The sequence below is a fragment of the Danio rerio genome, chromosome 8, assembly GCF_052040795.2.
Source record: "Danio rerio strain M-AB ecotype USA chromosome 8, GRCz13ab, whole genome shotgun sequence".
Classification (NCBI taxonomy): Eukaryota; Metazoa; Chordata; class Actinopteri; order Cypriniformes; family Danionidae; genus Danio; species Danio rerio.
Window position 1 is genome coordinate 11,577,501 of NC_141028.1, and position 21,313 is coordinate 11,598,813.

At 34.2% G+C, this 21,313-nt stretch overlaps 2 protein-coding genes across 22 annotated transcripts in view; both read left to right on the forward strand.

Moving 5' to 3' along the window:
- mon1ba (MON1 secretory trafficking family member Ba) overlaps window positions 1–8,069 on the forward strand; it is a 12,899-nt gene extending 4,830 nt beyond the window's left edge. For 4 of the 5 annotated variants that reach the window (XM_087264393.1, XM_087264392.1, XM_087264394.1 and 1 more), the window contains exons 3-5: window positions 1,158–1,950; window positions 4,873–5,020; window positions 7,580–8,069. In XM_087264393.1, the coding sequence (XP_087120519.1) occupies window positions 1,158–1,950; window positions 4,873–5,020; window positions 7,580–7,810 (1,172 nt within the window). In that variant the 3' untranslated portion in view covers window positions 7,811–8,069. Of the gene's footprint in view, window positions 315–994; window positions 1,951–4,872; window positions 5,021–7,579 lie in introns of all 5 variants that reach the window. The other variant, XM_087264396.1, reaches the window with a different exon arrangement.
- A 3,189-nt stretch (window positions 8,070–11,258) lies between these two features.
- The window catches only part of gripap1 (GRIP1 associated protein 1), a 99,349-nt gene continuing 89,294 nt past the window's right edge, over window positions 11,259–21,313 (forward strand). For 16 of the 17 annotated variants that reach the window (XM_087263921.2, XM_087263929.2, XM_087263916.2 and 13 more), the window contains exons 1-5: window positions 11,259–11,489; window positions 12,279–12,345; window positions 16,666–16,727; window positions 19,068–19,094; window positions 19,608–19,715. In XM_087263921.2, coding sequence (XP_087120047.1) covers window positions 11,448–11,489; window positions 12,279–12,345; window positions 16,666–16,727; window positions 19,068–19,094; window positions 19,608–19,715 — 306 coding nt within the window. In that variant the 5' untranslated portion in view covers window positions 11,259–11,447. 17 annotated transcript variants of the gene reach the window in all.

Sequence of the window (21,313 nt, forward strand, 5' to 3'; positions counted from 1 at the left end):
GGGCATGAACTGCTGCTGGTTATGTAGACATGTTACAGCGGGCATCCCTCCTGACTGAAGGCCCTCATCTCTGTAGTAATTACTGAATCTTTCAACAAGAAACGCTGCAATTCACAATGCGAGCCTGACAAAATGCTTCTTCAAGGAGAATAACGTTGCTCTTTTGGACCATCCTGCATGCTCCCCTGATTTATATCCCATTAAGAACATTTGGGGATGGATGTCAAAGGAAGTTTACAAAATTGCCAAAAAAAAACAAAAAAAAAACGGCAGGTACAGACAGTGGGTGACCTTCCTGAAGCCATCTTAATCACGTGGAACAACGTTACCACCAGCCTCCTAGAAACACTTGTATCAAGCATGCTGAAACGAGTGTTTGAAGTGATCAACAAGACTGGAGGAACTACTCACTACTAAGTCACTTTTGATAATTTAAGTTCTATTGTCGTGTTTTTTTTGGCCCCTGGTCCTATACTTTTGATCAGCTGATTTGAGCCTATTTGAGTTTAAATGCTTTTTTCAATAAATTGCCTGTCTCAGTTTTTTGGCTTTGCACCAGTGTCTTCTTTGGGTATTTTAAAGCAGTACTTACAATCATATTATGATCTACCCTTGCAAAATGTGAATAATTGTAATGTTTCCCCTAGTCTTAAGATTTTGTTCTGGAGATATATATATATATATATATATGTTTATTTATTTATTGATTTTGATTTTAATTTTTAATAAATTTTTTGTTATTTATTTATTTAATTTCATTTTTTTTAAAGGAATAGTTCACCCAAAAATTAAAATCTATCATTTACTCAGCCTTTGCTTGCTACAAACCTTTGAGTTTCTTCCTTTTTTTAAAATTTTTTTTTTTTGAAAAGAAATTATTTTCAAAAATCGGAACCGGTAACCATTGACTTCCATAGTATCGGCTTTACCTTTACGTCAGTGGTTTCTAACATTTTGCAAATATCTTTTTTGTGTTCAGAAAAGAAACTCAAAGTCTGGAACCACTTGAAGAAGAATAAATTAGTCAATTTTCATTTTTGGGTGAACTATAGCTTCAATGCAGACACTTAAAAGATATGTCTTGTCTTTGTCCCATGTATATATAACGCATACAGCTAACAGCTAATGTAATGCTAATTTTTGTCTCTTTCCCTCAGATGAGCACACGGTGGTGTTTTTACAGCAGGGCCCTCTGGTGTTTGTTTCTGTCTCCACAACTCATCAATCAGAGCAGCAGCTGCGCGGTGAACTCCTCCATGTCTATCATCAGATAGTCAGCATGCTTACACAGGCCAGCATAAAACGCATCTTTGAGCACCGCAAGAACTATGACCTGCGGCGCCTGCTGTTTGGCTCTGAGAGGGTCCTGGACAGCCTTCTGGACGTCATGGACTTTGATCCCAGCTTCATGTTATCAGCAGTCCAGTGTTTACCCCTGCCGTCTTCTTCAAGAGACATCATCAGTAACATCCTACAGAAATCCATCACCCCCAATCTGGTATTCTCCTTTCTCATTGCACAAAACCGGCTTGTGTCCATCGTTCAGGAGAAGACAGTCGCGGAGGACACTAGACTAACACCCAGTGACCTTCATCTTCTCTTAAACCTCATCAGGGCATCTTCTGCTTTTCAGGCAGGAGAGATTTGGATGCCCATCTGCCTGCCTCTGTTCAATCATGACTGCTACTTTTATGCCTACGTGGCGAATCTAGACCCTCCTGAATGCACCATATGCCTTGTGCTTCTTTCAACAGATAAAGAAGCTTTTTATGCCATGGCAGAGTGCAAACGGAAAATCGAGCAAGCTTTCATGTCTCAGAATGCCTTGGAGTGTGTGGCAAACAGTCAGATGTACTGTGTTGAGGATGTCGGTGTAAATAATCTCAGACACTTTTTGTACAAGCCTTCAAATGTGATGGAACATCATCGCCAGCTCCCACAGTTTACATGGTAAGGCCCTAAAGGAAATGTGCATTTTTTATTCAAAATTATATGTGTACTTAACTGAAACATGAAGAGAGGGCGGGAAATATAGTAGCTCCTCCCCTTTATAAAAAAAAAAAAAAACAGCCAATAGCGTTTTGTTTTTATCACAGCTCTGCTACCAAGGTCAAGTGGATCAAATGAAAAGCAAATGAGAAGTGTCTTGAAGTGGGCGGGGCATGTCAGATAAAAAAAGCATTTGATTGGTCTGAAGTTTTGATGAGTAACTGAAGTATGAGAGAGAGAGGTATCCAGCTGCCAGCTGACAGTCTTATTCTATTTTGTCTTGTTTAATGACTAACCGCTTAGGAATAATTATCGCCACCTACTGAATTTCACAAATATGGCGATCGACACCGCCCAAGCTACGATTGCCATTCATTAGACTGTGAACCTGTGAACAGTTTATGGTTTTTAATTTCAGTCATTATTTCAATACTATATCGTAACAATCATTTTAACATCTGTGCAGTTTTGGAACTCAAATTATTTAAATAAAAATAATTAGTTAAACACTTATGACTTTATTCATATCCACATACACAAAGAAAACAATAGACCGGCTAATTGTAGGATTAAGAAATAAACTAATTCAGGATCTTAATTTGTTCAAACTTAGTTCAGTCGTTTTGTTTTAAAATATAGAAAAATAAACAATAATGTCTCACATTAAAATGAGAATATAGTTAATAATTTAAAATGAACATAGTTTAAACTGATAAACTACTTTATCTTTTACTAAACTGTAGCAATGTAGCAACTTTTAGTTAAAAAAATTATATATATATATTATATATATACGTACACATACATACATACATGTATGTATGTATGTATGTATGTATATATATATATATATATATATATATATATATATATATATATATATATATATATATATTTTTTTTTTTTTTTTTTTTTTTATTATTAACAGTAAATTTGTCTGTATTACTATACTTTGCAACTATAATTACCAAAAATTACCAGTACTTTATGGTTTTAAAACACTATATAACAATATAAAAACAATATATTACCTACAATAAATTACTATGGTATTTAATGTGGGAAATCATTAATTAAAAAGTCATCAGATAATTATGCGATGAAATGTATGACAGAAATGTTGCTTGCTTGAATCATGCTAAAACTTGCTTGAAACATTATAGGAATATGTCAAATCCCGCAAACAAACTGTTAAACATGCCAGAAGCGTTAACTTATGTTAACAGTTAACTTTCTAGAAACATGCTAATGCAGTTGTGTTGTAAAACATGCAAGAAACCTGCTAGAGAGAGATTTAATTGTGCTAGCAAAATGTTAAACTTGCCAGAAATGTTAACTTATGGTAACAGTTAACATGCTAGAAACCTGCTAAAACTATGTGAACATTTTCTAAACATGCTAATCATGGTAGCAAGTCACTAAACATGATGCTATCAGCATGTAAAATTCATGCTAGATATTTGAAACATACTAGGCTACAATGAATGTGAGAACATGGTTAAACAGCCATCTGCAAAAACATGCTAACTCATTCATAGCAGCTTATTAGCATTGGTAATGATAGAAACATTATGGTAACAGATGACATTCTAGAAACCTGCTAAAACAGTGAACACTCAGAAACTGCCTGAATGACAAACTACATGCTTTGGATGATTATATGTTTATATATATTCTAAATGCTAATCTGGGACTGTTTTGAAGCTCACTCGCTTATAGATAGCCCTAAAACTAATACTGATACTAACATCTAAAATTTCTTAATTACTTTATTTTAATTTCACTGGACCTTTAAAGAGCTTAAACATGCTACATTTATGCTTTTGATTCTTGTAATACATAAACACATGTTTTCATATATTTGATAAACATTGCAAGTGAACATACTTGTTTATCTGACAAACAATGCCACAGTTAGTCAGTCTCCTTTGAAAATTACATTTCGTTTTACTTAAAAAATACATTTTACATGTGAATTAAATGTAAAATGCAGGTTAATGCATATCATATTAAAATGAGCTGCTAAAGAACAGTGAACCACAAGTAAATGAACAAAATCTAGTATTTTTTACTAGAGATGCACCAATATATTGGCCAATAACTGGTATCAGCCAGATTAAAAGCAATTTTCTAGCTTTAAAACGATCATGTCAGTTATTTCCTATCATTCAGAAGAGGGCGGAAGAATGCATAAAAGTTTTTTTTTGGTTAATTTTCTGTTTATGAGACCAGAAATTCTGAAACATTATATTAAAATGAACAAAATAGGGGTTTTAATTTAATTTAGAAATTGTTAATGAAATTAAAAGAAGGTATAAGACCACCGAATTGTTGGTATTGGCAGATATCATTCCAAATAATCTTTATTTTGGTATATATTTGAGAACTTTAGTATCTGTGCATCTCTAGTTTCGAATCATTTGTCTGAATCAGAGTTTATTTTGCCATCAGAAACAACAGATGGCTCTCAAATCCTGATAAATGATGGCCTGTAAGCCAGGATTTCCACATTCTGCGAAAGATTAGACCACTTTGCCATGAATTCAGCTATTTGATCCAGCTAATCACATGGCTGCAATGTTTCAGACCTTGTGTAGACACAGTTGCTAGGTGCCTTTTATGCAAAAATGCAAGCAAATAAGGCCAACTGAATGATTCGATTGAAGCTTCAAAGATCACATGATGTTTGGAAACAGCCTGTGGTTAAAAATGTCTCTAATCTCAAATTGACTGAAGCAGAGTTTATACTTTCAGAAGACAACATCTCTTCCACTGTTGATGTAGGTGGTGTGATCAGGTCACGTGTCTTAGTAAATAATGGCTGTGCTGTAATCAGTGATTCATAATATTAGCATACATTTTTTCTTATGTTGCATCTCTCAGCCCAGAGATAGCCGTGCCCTACAAAAGCCAGGAAGAGAGGATACGACTGCTGGATCTGTATCGCAACATGCACAATCGTATCCACAGTACATCACGACCTCTCAAGCTCATCTACCATTCTGCAGACGGAGAAACTCTGCTGGCTTGGGTATGTGCCAATCTGTGTTCATAAGAATAAACACATGCTAAAACAGTTAGCCATGTGTTAAAATGTGCAGAATATGCTAACAACATGTAAAATCCTACTAGCAAATTGTTAAACATGACAGAAATGTTAACTCATGTTAACTACAAACATGCTAAAACAGTTAGTGATGTTGTAAAATGTGAGAAATGTGCTAAGAAATTGTCAAGTTCTACTAGCAAATGGTAAACTAGACAGGAACATTACCTCATGTTAACAGTTAACATACTACAAACATGATAAAACAGTTAGCCATGTGGTAAACATGCAATAAACATGCTAGGGACCTGTCAAATCATGCTAGCAAAATGTTAACCTGACAGAAACATAACTAATTTTAGCAGGCTAACATACTAAAACATGCTAAATCCGTCAGCTATGTTGCAAACATACAAGCAACGTGCTATTGTTAAAAAATTAACAGGTCTAGAAACATGCTACATAGTTAGTCATGAGGAAAACATGCAAGAAACAGTCTTTGGACATGTCAAATCATGTTAGCAAAATGCTTAACATGACAGAAACACTCATGTTAAATTGCTAGAAGCATGCTAAAACAGTTAGTCAGATAGTAAAACATGCAAGACACATACTAGGGACGTCAAATCATCCTAGTCAAATGCTAAACATTCCAGAAATGTTGAAAGATTGTTTTTTTGCTTGTATGTTGCTTGATTTTTAAATCATTTTGAGAAATCAACTGTTAATGGTACTACACAAAATACATTTTTATTATTACAATTATTAATAACTAATGTTAACAGTTAGTGTGCTAGAAAAATGCTAAAACAGTCATGTGGTAAATCATGTCAATCATGTCAAATCATGCTAGAAAAAAGTCAAATCATGCTAGCTCAATGACAGAAATCTCTGGGAAACATCCACACACACACTTATACACTACAGACAATTTAGCCTGTACCACATGTGGGGGAAACCGGAGCACCCGGAGGAAACCCACGCGAAGGCAGGGAGAACATGCAAACTCCACACAGAAACACCAACTGAGCCGAGGTTCGACCCAGCGACCTTCTTGCAGTGAGGTGACAGCACTACCTACTGCGCCACTGCCTTGCCCCCATGCTAAAACAATTGTGTGGTAAAACATACAATAAACATGCTTAAGATAGATAAAATCATGCTAGGAACAATCAAATCATGCCATAAAATGCTAAGCATGACTGAAATCTAACTCATTTTAACAGGTAATATACTAGAAACATGCTAAAACAGCTAGCCATGTGGTAAACATGCAGGCAACATACTATGGACATGTCAAAGCATGCTAACAGAATGTTAAACATGCCAGAAAAGGTGTTAACAGTTAACTTTTTTAGAAACATGCTAAAACATTTGTGTGGTAAAACATGCAGGAAACATGTAGAGATGTGTAAAATCATTGTAGCAAAATGTTAAACATGCCAGAAATGTTATCTCATGTTAAGTTAACATGCTACAAACATGCAGTTTGCATGCACATACAACGTTTTACCACCTTTAGTAATGGTAAAACATGTGATAAATATGCTAAAACATGTCAAATGCCACTAGTAAATGGTAAACGAGACAGGAACATTAACTCATGTTAACATACTACAAACAAGCTAAAACATTAGCCATGTGGTAAACATGCTAGAACCATGTTAGGAACAGTTAAATCATGCCAGAAAATGCTAAGCATGCCAGAAAAGTAACTCATTTTAACAGTTAACATACTAGAAAAATGCTAAAACAGATAGCCAAGTGGTAAACATGCAAGCAACATACAATGGACATGTCAAACCATGCTAATAAAATGTTAAACATGCCAGAAATGATATGTTAACTGGTAAATTTCTAGAAACATGCTAAAACAGTTGTGTGGTAAAACATACAATAAACATTCTAGAGACAGGTTAAATCATGCTAGCAAAATGTTAAACATGCTAGAAATGTTAACTCGTGTTAACAGTTGACTTTCTAAAAACATGCTAAACAGTTTCTAAACATGCTGATCATTCTCATTCATGTTAGCAATTCATTAAACATGATGCTATCAGCATTTATGATTCATGATAGATATTTAAAACATGCTAAAATAAATAAATATAGTTAAACAGCCATCTGTAAAAATATGCTAACTAATTCATAGCAGTGTATTCATTAGCAATGATAGAAACATTTTATCAACATGCTAATTCATGCTAGAGACATACTTGAGAAATACTAATATGTTAGGATACTGATAAGCATTGGCTATATCTTAAAACATGCTTAAAATACGCAATTCATCCAATCTTATGTTAATCAAGATGCTATCAACATGCTAATTTATGTTAGTAAGGCATGTTTAAAGATGTTAACACTGTTTATTCATTGAATAAAACATTACTCATCAAATTTTAAACAACAAAAGGCTACTATTTTATGGTAATACTGTATTGAGCACATAATATTTCATAAACATCTTACCAACACAAACTTGGTAGCTTATGTGCAATTTGATCTACTGTTTCCTAAAACTCTCCCTCTCTTGTTCTACAGGTCACAGGCAAGTTTGAGATGTATGCTTGTTTTACATCACTTGTCACAAAGAAATCAGCAATCAGTGAATTGACAAAATTGCTGCGGTGGATCAAAAAGGAAGAGGATCGTCTCTTTATTTGTCACCTTCCAAAATACTCCACTACTTCGAAGTCTGGCAGGGTTTCCACAGACAGGGGGAGATCAGACAGAGCGAATGCATCAGACGCTGGTTTTATGTCTCTCTTGTAGCCTTGGGTTACCTGCTGTTTACCAGCACACACACACCAGTTGCAGTTTTACTTCCAACTTAATAGAGGGTTTGCAAAAAATAGGAGTAGCGGCTGCGCTAAATATATTCAGAGTCTTCCTTGTTTGTGGTTTCATAGGTGTGGTGCATTCATAATGCATTTTATTTGTATACACTTTAGTTTGGCCTTATCTTGTTGTTTTACTGAGAATGTGATTTGTAATAAGAGTCATTAACATTAAATTGGTAAGAACAATATAAGTCTTTTGCAATGCTCATTCATAAATAAAAATCCAAACCTGTTACCCAGCACTCACTTTTGGGGATTTACACCTACCTAACTTTAAATAATAACAGTTCCTGACCTCAGTAAGCTACAAACACCATCACTGGGAAGAAGACACTTTGAGCTTTACTGTGGTAAAAGAGAAAGTTACATGCTCAAAAATATTAAAAGGTTTACATTATGAAGTCATGAGAAAATATTTAATATTTGTTTTTCCATATACAAACACTGGAAAACATTAATGTAATGTCCTAGAAAAAAGTGTGACTTGGAAGCCAAGTGTTTCATGAGTTTATATTTCAAATTTGATTAGGATAGCATACAAAATAAGATGTCTGTAAAAGGTTTTATGAGACTAAATTGGTGTCCATCTTTCCATCACCATCAGAGGCACTTTCTCAAAAATGACCTATCCAAATTCATACATTCATTCACTGATTTTCTTGTCGGTTTAGTCCCTTTATTATTCCGGGGTCGCCACATATGAACCATTAACTTATCCAGCAAGTTTTTACGCAGTGGATGCCCTTCCTGTCAAAACCCTTCTCTGGGAAACATCCACACTCACACTCATTCACACACATACACTATAGACAATTTAGCCTACCCAATTCACCTGTACCACATGTCTTTGGACTGTGGTGGAAACCGGAGCACCCGGAGGAAACCCACACAAACAAGGGCAGAACATGCAAACTCCACACAGAAACGCCAACTGACCCAGCCGAGGCTCGAATCAGCGACCTTCTTGCTACCTACTGTGCCACTGCGTCGCCCACCTTCAAAACTAAAACATTAAATATTAAACATTAAATATTGTGATGATTTAAATAACTATAAAGGATTTTTGAATTATTGAAATATTAAGGTAATACAGATTTGTATAACTTTGCTTTTTAATATGTCCTGTTAAAATATATATATATATTATACATTTTACCATGGTTTACAGAAGATGTGCCTAAATGTAATTTAATGTAACAGTTTATTTAAATTAAAAGTTAATGCAAATTAAAAACAATAACCACTTGATGACATGATAAAAGATTCTAATGCTCAGCGCATCTTCAACATACTAATAAATTATTAAGTTATATATTTACTTCAATCCTCTCACCAACTTATCAGCAGATGTTCATTATTTAATTTAAGAGTAGTATGGTTGCAAAGTGGGAAGCATGATTGCCTCACAGCAAGAAGGTCGCTGGTTCGATCCCCGGCTGGGTCAGTTGGCATTTCTATGTGGAGTTTGCATGTTCTCCCCTTGTTCGTGTGGGTTTCCTTTGGGTGCTCCGGTTTATTTTAAATATAAGATTCATGCTAAGAACAAGAACCATTTGATGACATGATAAAAGACACTAATTATTGCTAAGCGCATCTTCAAAACACTACTTAATTGTTAAGTTATTTACTTCAATCCTCTCACCAACCTGTCGGCAGATGTTTTTTAAATTTAATTTAGGAGTAGTATGATCACTTATTTAATGTGTTTTAAATAAGTCTGTTCAAATTAAGTGTGCTGTTTATTTTTTACAGAAATATATTTCTACACGTTGAATGTATGTTAAACATTATTTCATCTACTTCATATATTTTGTTTATAGTAAAAGATATTTTGAAGAGTTGACTTAAAAATAATTACGAACAGTTGTTTATATTGTCAGATGTCAAATGAACATGTTAATTCAGTAGCAAATACAGAGAACCAATTGTAACTTATATGTAGAATATTATTTTGGTCACACTTCATTTTGAGTTTGTTTGTTGAATTTAAGTTACATTGCATCTACATGCCAACTAATTCTCATTAGGTTATTAGTAGAGTGTTAGGTTGGGGTTAGGGTCAGTGTAATTTCACATGAACTTGCAAAGTTACTTATAGTCAGTTAAATGTCTGGAGCAGTATCAACAGATATTAAGCAAATAGTCTACTAATACTCAAATGATTTATCAAAATAAATGTTACCCTTAGTAGTTTAATGATCTTAAAGATCATTAAGATTTTAAATTGTAAACTTTTGGAAGTCTTTGCTGAAGCCTGGTTATGGACTATGACCTAGAATGACTAATTATTGCCTCATTATGACAAGTTGCCAGCCCAGAGGAATGCATATTACTGCCAAATTACACTTTACAGTTGTACAGTCATAAAAACACATGATACTCAGAGGCTTAATAAGTCAATGAACTTTTCTGTAACTGTATATACAAAGAATAATCAGTAACCATGATGTCACACTATTGGTTAGTTATAAAAGAGGTTCAGTATGATTTAAAGTGGCAAGTTTGACACTGCTGAAAAAACAAACGAACAAAAAGACAGGTTAAACCAACCTAAGCTGGATGTCTGGTTTTAGCTGGTCAAATAGCCTCGTTTCAGAGGGTTTTTGGCCATTTTCAGGCTGATCTTAGCTGGTCAAGCTGGGAAATGACCAGCTACTGGGATGTTGAACTCAAATTCTGGAGGAATGCAGCCCTGCACAGTTTAGTTCCAATCATGCTTCAACGCACTTTACTTACCTTCTGGTTTCAAACAAGCCCGAAGGCTCAGTTAGTTTGATCAGGTGTGTTTAATTAGGGTTGGAACTAAACAGTGCAGAGCTCCAGCCCTCAAGGAACTGAGTTTGACACATGTGAGCTAAAACCAACTTGGCCTTGTTTAAGCTGGAAATAGCTGGTTTTGGCTGGTCATCTGCCAGTCTGAAAATAGCTGAATGAGACAGTTCTGTAAATGGCCCAAATATCTATAAGATCAGACTAACCGAATAGCTAAAACTAGCCAACCAGCTTAGAGGGAGAAAAAAACAAGCAGGGGCCTGGCCAGCCTGGTTTTAGAAAGGTTTTGGCCTTTTCCAGGCTGGTTTTTATAAAATAGGATATTTTGATTAATGGTATTCGATAGGCACTAACAGTAAATTAATTTCCTTTTTTGTTAAAACTTTATGAACAGTGAGGAATATAATGTCACATTTTAACGGAAGTTACGCCAATAATTCATGCAAAGCCTCATAGGGCGTAGGAAAGGTGTAATTTCGGATGCAGCCAAGAATTTTGAGACACAGCCCATGTCGTCTGTTCTTTATAACAACTGCAGCAGTGAATAATAGATGGTGCAAATACTGTATATGTTGTTCAAGTGCGCCATCTTCAGGACAGGTGCAGTCATCACTTATGGTGATGCTCCTGTCACCAAGCCAAAGCCTTTAGATGGGCGACAGAGGAAAGAAGCTGCTTTAACCTTCATCCTATCAGAATGTCAGTTAATTTGGAAATACAGAAGGACCAGGAGATATAGTAATAGTTGAAAGAGTTTTTATTCTGTCTGGTAACGTTGGTGTTTTTCTGTGACGAAGATGGCGCAAGCACTGTCAGAAGAGGAGTTCCATCGCATGCAGGTAAAAATCTCTTTATTTATGTTTGGGTTTGACATCAAACACAGCCTGTAATCCAGTTACGACACTTTGAACGTATTTACCACCGATTCCGATGAAAATGTTTGTAAAGGTCTCTTCTTTATAGCTGAATCTGGTGCTCATCAGAGCGCACTGTTGGCTAAAGCCGTTAGCATGCTAACTGTAATAAGGTCGAAAAATAATTTTAATAGATAGTTACAATTATTTTATCAATGTGTTTGTTGGTTAGGATTATTAAAATAATGTCCGTTGAAATGACACGAAATGTGCTGTCATTTTGACAAATTTAGGGCGTGTAGCAAGGATGTGTTTAGCATGTTAGCACGCTAACCTGTAGCTAATTAATGGCCATTAGCACCGTTAGCTCACCAAACAGCTGTTAAAATGGTTTTCTACGAAGTTATATGATTTGTAAATGACACATTTTGTATTTGAGAGGTGTTTCTTAAGAATATTAGGCTGCTGAGTATCATCTCACCCTTGTTTTGCATCAGCATGCCTTTGTTTACAACCTCAGATGCATCTGATACTCAGTTTCATAGCAACCAGTCTCTTTAATTAAATGTTTCCATTACGTAAATACACGTTACAAACAACTACTGCATTAAGATTAGATTGATAGCTTAAAGATTCATAGCATAAAGAATTCCAGGCTGCATTGATAATGATGGGTTGTTTTTGTTGTCATCATTTCTGTTCAGTAATATCTGCATTTAAATATCTCAATGTGTTACTCTAATAATCTTACATTTTTATTGTGTGTTTTATTAGGCTCAGCTCTTGGAGTTGAGAACACAGAATTACCAACTGTCGGATGAGCTGCGGAAAAATACAGCGGGTGAGTAGAGACTGTAAACCTAAACCTTTATTTATTCAAGACACTGATCAGCTGACTTGTTTGCATCATGTGAGATTTCAGTTTGTTATTGAAATCAAATGCATTTAGTTCGCTGAACATTTGGCATATTTTAATTTAGTTTGTTTTGGGTGTAGGAGTTGTTGAATTGGACACATTTTGTTGTCTAAATGTCTTAAACTGTTCAGAAAGTTTAACACAATTAAATGTACTAAATTATGTAATAATTGGACACTTTTAATGTAAAAGTTTCAGCTTTATGGCTGAATGTGAAGCTCATCAGAGTGGACTGAGACTGTGTTAGCTAAAGCTGTTAGCTTGCTAAATGTAATAAGGTTGAAAAATAATTTTAATAGAATCAGAATCAGTAAGAGCTTTATTGTCTGGTATGTTCACACATACGAGGAATTTGTTTTCGTGACAGAACTTCTACAGTGCAACAGAATTACAGAGATAGTACAAAAAACTGATAATGCATATATTTAAAAAAACAGAAAAAATACATTAGATAGTTACAATTATTGTGGATGTATAAAGATAACTTTCTAATTGTAATTCAGCAAGTCTTAATTTTCTTTCGCCGGTGGCTAGTCGTACCAGTTTTAAATCAGACGTTAATCTAGTTGAAGCACTAAGATGTGGTGTTTGAACAGCTAAATATTAAATTATGGCTCTTTAAAAAAAAAAAAAAAAGGTATAGGAGCTGTCACTGGGGCAGTTCTTTTTCGACAGATACATATTTATACCTAAAGGGTCCATAATAGTACCTCAATAGTACCTAAAGTTACATTTTAGTTACATTATGGTGCTAATATGTATATTTGAGGTACTGATATGCCACATTATTTGTTAGCTATAGAAGAGGTTCAGTATGATTAAAAGTGGCAAGTATGTTGAAAAAAAACAAAAAAAAAACAAAACAAATAAAAAACAGGTGAAACCAATCTAAGCTGGATGTCTGGTTTTAGCTGCATGGTCAAATAGCCTGATTTCTGAGGGTTTTTGGCCATTTTCAGGCTGGTGTCAGCCATTTGCAGCCTGGTCTTAGCTGGTCAAGCTGGCAAATGATCAGCTACATAGGTGTCAAACTCAGATCCTGGAGGGCCACAAAAAGTTTAGTTCCAACCATGCTTCAACGCACTCACCTGCAGGTTTCAAACAAGCCTGAAGGACTCAATTAGTTTGATCAGGTGTGTTTAATTAGGGTTGGATCTAAACTGTACAGAGCTCTGGCCCGCTAGGAACTGAGTTTGACTCCTGTGAGCTAAAACCAGCTTGACTGTGGGGAAACCGGAGCACCCGGAGAAAACCTACGCCAACACAGAAAGAACATGCAAACTTCACACAGAAATGCCAAGTGACTCAGCTGGGACTCGAGCCAGCGTGCTCGAGGGGTCCACAGCAATACCTCAGAGATACACTTTAGATACGTTAGGGTGCAAATATGTATATTTAAGGTACTGGTAGGTCATATTATCGGTTACAAATGTGTACTTTTTGAAAATTGCTGATAGTGTATGAATTAAATACCTCCGTTTCTGAAAGTGTATGAATTAAATTGTCAGTAAGCTTTTGTTTTGCTTACAAACTGGTTTCCCTAGTATTTCTCAAGTGTTTTTTGTGAATAATGAAATCATTAAATGTAAAATTAAGATTAATATAAGTAATATAAAATTAAACAATGCAAATACATTTTTTTTATTAAAAAAAAAAGTTTTGTTCATGTGCATGTAATGTGACCATGAAACGAGATCAGAGAGTCATGAACATGCAAATGTTTGTTAAATTATTGATAGATCAAATTAATACTTTGGATATTTTAAATCACAAACATTTTAAGAAAAAAGTATGTAATTCCTTGACAAATTATGATGTTGACCTTTTAAATCAGAGATGCCCAAACTACGGCCCGAGGGCCAAAGTTGGCCATTGTAACCTTTGATTTGGCCCACCATCCCATCCCATGAGAGTTAGAATGATGGGAGCAATTGGTTTTAACAGATCGTAATTTCTAATTAAACATAACCTTTTTTTGTTTGTTTGTTTGTTTGTTTTATTGCTGAGCTACAAAAAAGCAAAGTGGAATTCAATGTTTTAATTACATGTTTGTAAATGAAACCGATTTTTAAAAATATAAAAGTACTGTCACTCAATGGAAAAAGAACAATACGGCAGACATTGGTGAGCAAAGCAAGGCAGAAACAGATGCAGCTTGACTAGTGTAACTCCATTCTGTTATAAACGAGAATGTTTTTAACTGTAATAAGTTCATTATTATATTAAGAGATATATACTGCATTAGTTAATATAAAACAATGTTTTCTAGTTATTTTTTTAATATTAAATAAATTAGGAAATCACCAATGGAAACTTTAATGGAATAGAGTTTTTGATATATTTCAGCCCACCATCCTCAATCAAGCTTGGTTTTTTTCATCACCCTTCATTAGGCACCCATGTTTTAAATGATGCTAGATAATATGGGGGCAAGACAAGATGTTTGAATTTGGGGCTTTACAAGTGATTTTTTTTAAGTTATAGAAAGCATATCAAATTCAACAAAAGTGTATTGTCTAATGTTTTTTTATTTTTATGCACAGACAAAGTATGGATGAATATTTAACTGTCATTCAGAACAGACCAAATATCATACTTCTTATAAAGTTGAAGTCAGAATTATTAGGCCCCTTTTTATTTTTTATTTTTTAAATATTTTCCAAATGATGTTTAATAGAGTAAGGAAATTTTCACTGTATGTCTGATAATTTTTTTTCTTCTGCAGAAAGTCTTATTTACTTTATTTCGGCTAGGATAAAAGCTTTTTTAAATTTTTTTAAAGGCCAATATTATTAGCCCCTTTAAGCTATATATTTTTCAATAGTCTACAAAACAAACCATCATTATACAATAACTTGCCTAAATACCCTTATCTGCCTAGTTTACCTAATAACCTAGTAAATTTAAACTAGCCTTTAAATGTCACTATAAGCTGTATACTAGTGTCTTGAAAAATAAATATTTTAAAGATAAAATAAATCATTTAATTTTATTAGAAAGTTATTAAAACTATTATGTTTAGAAATTTGTTATAATTTGTTTTCTCTCTATTAAACAGAAATTCAGGAAAAAAATTAACATGGGGCTAATAATTCAGGGTACAGTTATCTTACCCAGGGCTCCCTGGATGAAGAGATTTGTTAATCTCGGTGGGACCTTTCTGGAAAAATAAAGCATAATAAATAATCAGCTTTAATTAAAATATATAAGGGAATAAAGGATGCTAAATTAAGCTTTTTTCAATTATTAAAAACCTCTTGCTTATGACAAACTTGTAAAATCACGGCATCGCCGCCTGGTTTGCTAACTTGTTTGTGCAGCTGAGAACTAAATTGGTCTGTTTGATTCACACTGCCTGGAAAATGATTGGTGTATCAGAACAGATATCACTACAGATATAAAAACTCTTTATCCGGTGAGCATTAATAAATTAAATAGTGGTGGCTTGGATTAATAGTATTTCTTTTTGTCTTATGTGTATATATATATGGAGGTGTGTATGTAACTTTTTGGGTGTGGGGTTTGGATTTATTTATTTACACGTCTTCTTTTTGAATGTTTGTAGAGTTTTTCTATGTATGTGATGACTGCAGCTGAGGGCAAAAGCCCAAGACAAATTTCCCTAACTGGGACAATAAAGTTTTACCTTACCCTACCTTATGATTTGATGCATAGTGGCAAAGTATAAAGATTTAAAGTAGTAAATTATTTGTATTTTCTTGCTAAACTGTGATCCTTAAAGTATTTTAATATGTCCTCTTGTGCTAAATAATCATGATAATAGGTTTTTTGGTATATAAACCTTTTTTAACAGTTAATATCAATCAAATTAGCAGTTTTACTTAATAAATAATGCCAGATATGCATGCTAGTCATAATGGATTTTTTTAGAGTTAAAAAAAGACTAAATGAATCGATACTGATCTTTTATTAATCAACAGTGCATTATTTCACAGAGATTTTATGATGTTCCAATTTTAATTTTAAGACCTCACGGATAACTTCAGTACATTATTAGCCTTGAGTTCTCTTGAAAAACACTAAGGTCAGGTATGCAGGCTATTATGTTGACTTGCATTATATTGGCCTGTTAAATATTAACAAAGTGCATTAGCATTTAATGCTTGTGTGGCTGTCTGTTGAAAGTGATAAGTGCAGATGTTGTGTGTATTCATCTTTTAAAAGCAATAAGTAAGTTTATTATCTCATGATTCTTGTGTGTTAATTTTATATTTTGAATTTCAGAGCTCAACAGTGTTCGTCAGAAGATCTCGAACTTGGAGAAGGACTATGTCAAAGCGCAAAAGGTAGTGGCTTTCCTTGGTTTTTCCCGCAGGTCATTGTCATGAGATAGAGGTCAAGATTTACTGCAGGCCTTGTGAATTTGCTTTGCTTTGCTTTCTCGCTCTCCGTTTTAATGGGCTTGAAGTAATTGACTGCACTGGTTTCTGCCATTTCTTCCATTGTTTCCTCCCTCACAAGAAAGCATTTTCCTTATGTTGCACTGTTTAACAGCCCTGAAACATTTTTAGTGCATTACAACACAAAATCACTAGACTTGCACTGATGTTGCAGAGAGTGTTTAATAATCAGAATACAGCACAGTACATTCTACAACCCAATATATCCATAAAATCTGGCCTGTATTGCCCAGAAAGTAAGTCACACCTCAGTTTGCACCGTTGAGAGGGAAATAAACACACAAACTAGTTGCATCTGTGTGTATAAGTCCTATTTTATCATTTAACTTTAAATACTCCATCAAATTTTTATTATTTCATTTTAAAATTATGTGAATACAAACATGGCAGATAATCAGCAAATAACAGTGAACACTAAAAATGCATGTAATAAACACAATACAGGAATACAGGAGGTTGTTAAATAATAATAAATAATAATTAAAAAGGATGAACTTAAGAATAAATGACCAAGACGTGCATTTTTTTTATTTTCGGCTTAGTCTCTTTATTAATCAGCGGTTGCCACAGTGGAATGAACCGCCAACTTATCCAGCATGTTTTGCGCATTGGATATGCTTGGATATGAGAGGAGCTCAAAAAGATTAATAATAAACTGATAGATTGAGATATTTAAAACCGTGCTGAATTTAAAAGTCATTTAAATATACACTCATCGGTCACTTTATTAGGTATAAGTTATTAGTACCGGGGTTTGCCTTCAGAACTGCCTTAATCCTTCAGGCATAGATTCAACAGGAAACTGGAAATATTCCTTAGAGATTTTAGTCCATATTGACTTGATAGCGTCGTGCAGTTGCTGCGGATTTGTTGGCTGCACATCCATGATGTGAATCTCCCGTTCCATCACATCCCCAATGTGCCCTATTGGATTAAGTTCTGGTGACTAAGGAGGCCATTTGAGTACAGTGAGCTCATTGTCAGTATAAATCAGTATGATTCACGCTTTATTTAATGGCTTGTTATCCTGCTAGAAGTAGTCATCAGAAGAAGGGTACACTCTGGTGATAAAGGCATGGACATGATCAGCAACAATACTCGGGTAGGCTGTGGTGTTGACCCAATGCTCAATTATTACTAATGGGCCCAAGGGTTGCCAAGTGCCAATCCACTGCCTGCCACCACTACCAGCCTGAACCGTTGATACAAGGCAGAATGGATCCATGCTTTCATGTTTTGATGCCAAATTCTGACCCTACCATCTGAATGTTGCAGCAGAAATCGAGACTCATCAGACCAGGCAACATTTTTCCAATCTTCTATTGTCCAATTTTGGTGACCCTTTGGTGAGTTTCCTGTTCTTAGGTTCTTAGCTGACAGGAGTGGCACCCGGAGGGGTCTTCTGCTGCTGTAGCCCATCAGCCCCAAGTTTGGACGTGTTGTTCATTCAGAGATGCTCTTCTGCATACCACGGTTGTAAAAAGTGGTTATTTGAGTTACCGTTGTGTTTCTATCAGCTGGAACCAGTCTGGCCATTCTCCTCTGACCTCTGGCATCAACAAGGCATTTGCACTCACAGAACTGCCGCTCACTGGATATTTTCTCTTTTTCAGACCATTCTCTGTAAACCCTAGAGATGGTTGTGCGTGAAAATCCCAGTAGGTCAGCAGTTTCTAAAATACTCAGAATAGCCTGTCCGGCACCAACAACCATGCCACGTTCAAAGTCACATAAATTACCTTTCTTCTGCCCTTCTGATGCTTGTTTTGAACTGCAGCAGATCATCTTAACCATGCCTACATGCCTAAATGCATTGAGTTGCTGCCATGTGATTGTATGATTAATAATATACATTAACTAGTTGGACAGGTGTACCTAATAAAGTGGCCAGTGAGTGTAAGTTGCCGATAGGCCTAAATAATACAGAGAAATAGTAATTGCATTTGCATTTGCATTGCATTTTAGTTATTCTTATAAATGTTACAATAAGGTAGTTTGCTGAACATTTTCATATGAATCATTTTTGCTGTTCTACTTTATTCACTTTCAAAGTGCACTGAATGTTATGCATGTTATCATATGACATTTGTTCCCATGACTTAGATCATACAATCAGTATGTCATTGGTTTTATAACTTTATAGCTTGTAAATCCTGCTTCTTTCTGCCAGTTATGAATTGATTTTGTTTTATTATTGACAATCTTTTCTTTTTCAATCCCCCTTAGGCTTTGAACAAGAGTAAGAAAGCACAGGTAAGATTGCTGCTGATATTATTATTTATTAATATTAATTTATTTTCTGTGTTAAAATGTAGAATTTTTCCAAAATTGTAAATTCTACCTTGATTTTATCAAGTCTATGTATATTCAAACCTCTAATAATTTTTTTTTCTTCTGCTTACACTATGGAAAATATTTTAAAGCATGCTGATAACCACAAAGTTGCTTTTCCATATATACTTCGTTAGTGTTTGAAGGGATAGTTTAACCAAAATTGAACATTCTTTCATCTTTTACTCACTTTTTACTTGTCACAAAGCTTTTTTTTTGTAGAACAAAAAAGAAGATATTTTGAAGAAAGTTGAAAACCGGTAACCATTGACTTCCATGTTATTTGTTTTTTCTACTAAGGAAGTCAATGTTTATCAATTTTCAGCAATTTCTTTTTTTATTTCTGAAAAAAATGTAATCACGTTGTAACATCTAAAGTATCATGTAAAAAAAATTATGTCTAGTAACCATGCCTGATTATTTTGTTTTTTTTAGGAGGTAGATGCCTTAATCAATGAGAATAAGATGCTTCAGGGCAAGTTACACAGTCAAGAGGATGATTTCAGACTGCAGAACAGCACCCTCATGCAAGAGCTGTCCAAGGTGCTTTCATTATCATGAACATGTCAACACTGTAACTTTATGCACAAATGTATCTGAAGCTGATTTTTCATACTCGCAGAAAAATTATCAAAAATGTATAACATAAAAATTTGTTTTACACAGTAGTGACATCACTAATTGAACAGTTTAGATAACTTTACTGCTCAAATAACATAAAGTGGGTGTAAAAACAATTTCTCATTTATTTTACTTACAGCAGCTATTACTTCAGTCTTTTTTTGTCACATGAACTCAGAATTACATTTTCTACACTGAATTATGCTAAGCAAACATTAAAAAATATACATGACATATATATTGCCCCCCCTGTTTTTTTCCCCCAATTTCTGTTTAATGGAGAGCAGATTTTTTCAACACATTTCTAAACATAATAGTTTTAATAACTGCTTTCTAATAACTGATTTCCTTTATCTTTGTCATGATGACAGTACATAATATTTGACTAGATATTTTTCAAGACACTTCTATACAGCTTAAAGTGACATGCTTAATTAGGTTAATCAGGGTAACTAGGCAGGTTAGGGTAATTAAGCAAGTTATTGTATAACGATGCTTTGTTCTGTAGACTATGGAAAAAAAATTGCTTAAAGGGGCTAATAATTTTGTCCCTAAAATAGTATTTAAAAATAAAAGCTGCTTTTATCCTAGCCGGAATAAAACTAGTAAGACTTTCTCTGTTAAACATAATTTGGAAAATATTTAAAAAAGAAAAAAATTTCAAAGGGGGGCTAATAATTCTGACTTCAACTGTATATTATTCAATGGTGAAAAAAGCTTAATATGTTGTAGAAGCTGTCTTTTATTTGATGAATACAAAAATTTAAAAGAACAACATGTAATTGAAATGGAAATCTTTTGTAACATTATGAATGTCTTCAATGTCATTCATTACATGCTTGTTGTAGAAAAAATAATTAATAGAACGAAATAAGTAAATACAGTACTAACCCCTAACTTTTTAATAGCAATGCAAAACTTACAAAACTAGCATACCATAAATAATGTCACTTTTTATGATCCCTTTAACCTTTGATCAAACTTAAAGGATACATATTTTACTCTTTTTACAAGATGTGAGATAAGCTTTCGGTGTCTCCAGACTGTATCTTTAAAGTTTCAGCTAAATAAATTATAGATAAATAATTATAGCCTCCAGAATCTGCCCATTTTGGTCTCTGAATACTTTGTACTGTAACTGTTTTTGTAGCGTGTGGCTTTAAATCCAAATGAGCTGCTTCTCCCCGCCCAACGCTCATACATGCTTGTCTGCTTCTCATGCATGACATTAGATAAACAGCGCAGTGATAGACACACACTCAAGTTTATTTAAGCCTTTCTGAAATGAGTCTCACACAAATGCCATTTGCAGTATACACACACATACACATTAGTGTTTACTGACATCATAAGGCCATGGTGATTATAGCCGTAAAGAATTACATGGCGATTTTACTGTCTTTATTATAATCAAGCTTTGTTTTAAAACATTTTAAACTTATAAAAATTGCTGAGGGTTGTAACAAAAAAATTTATTTCAGTTTATTTGCAAAAAAAGTGGATGTGTGTACATGTTTTTC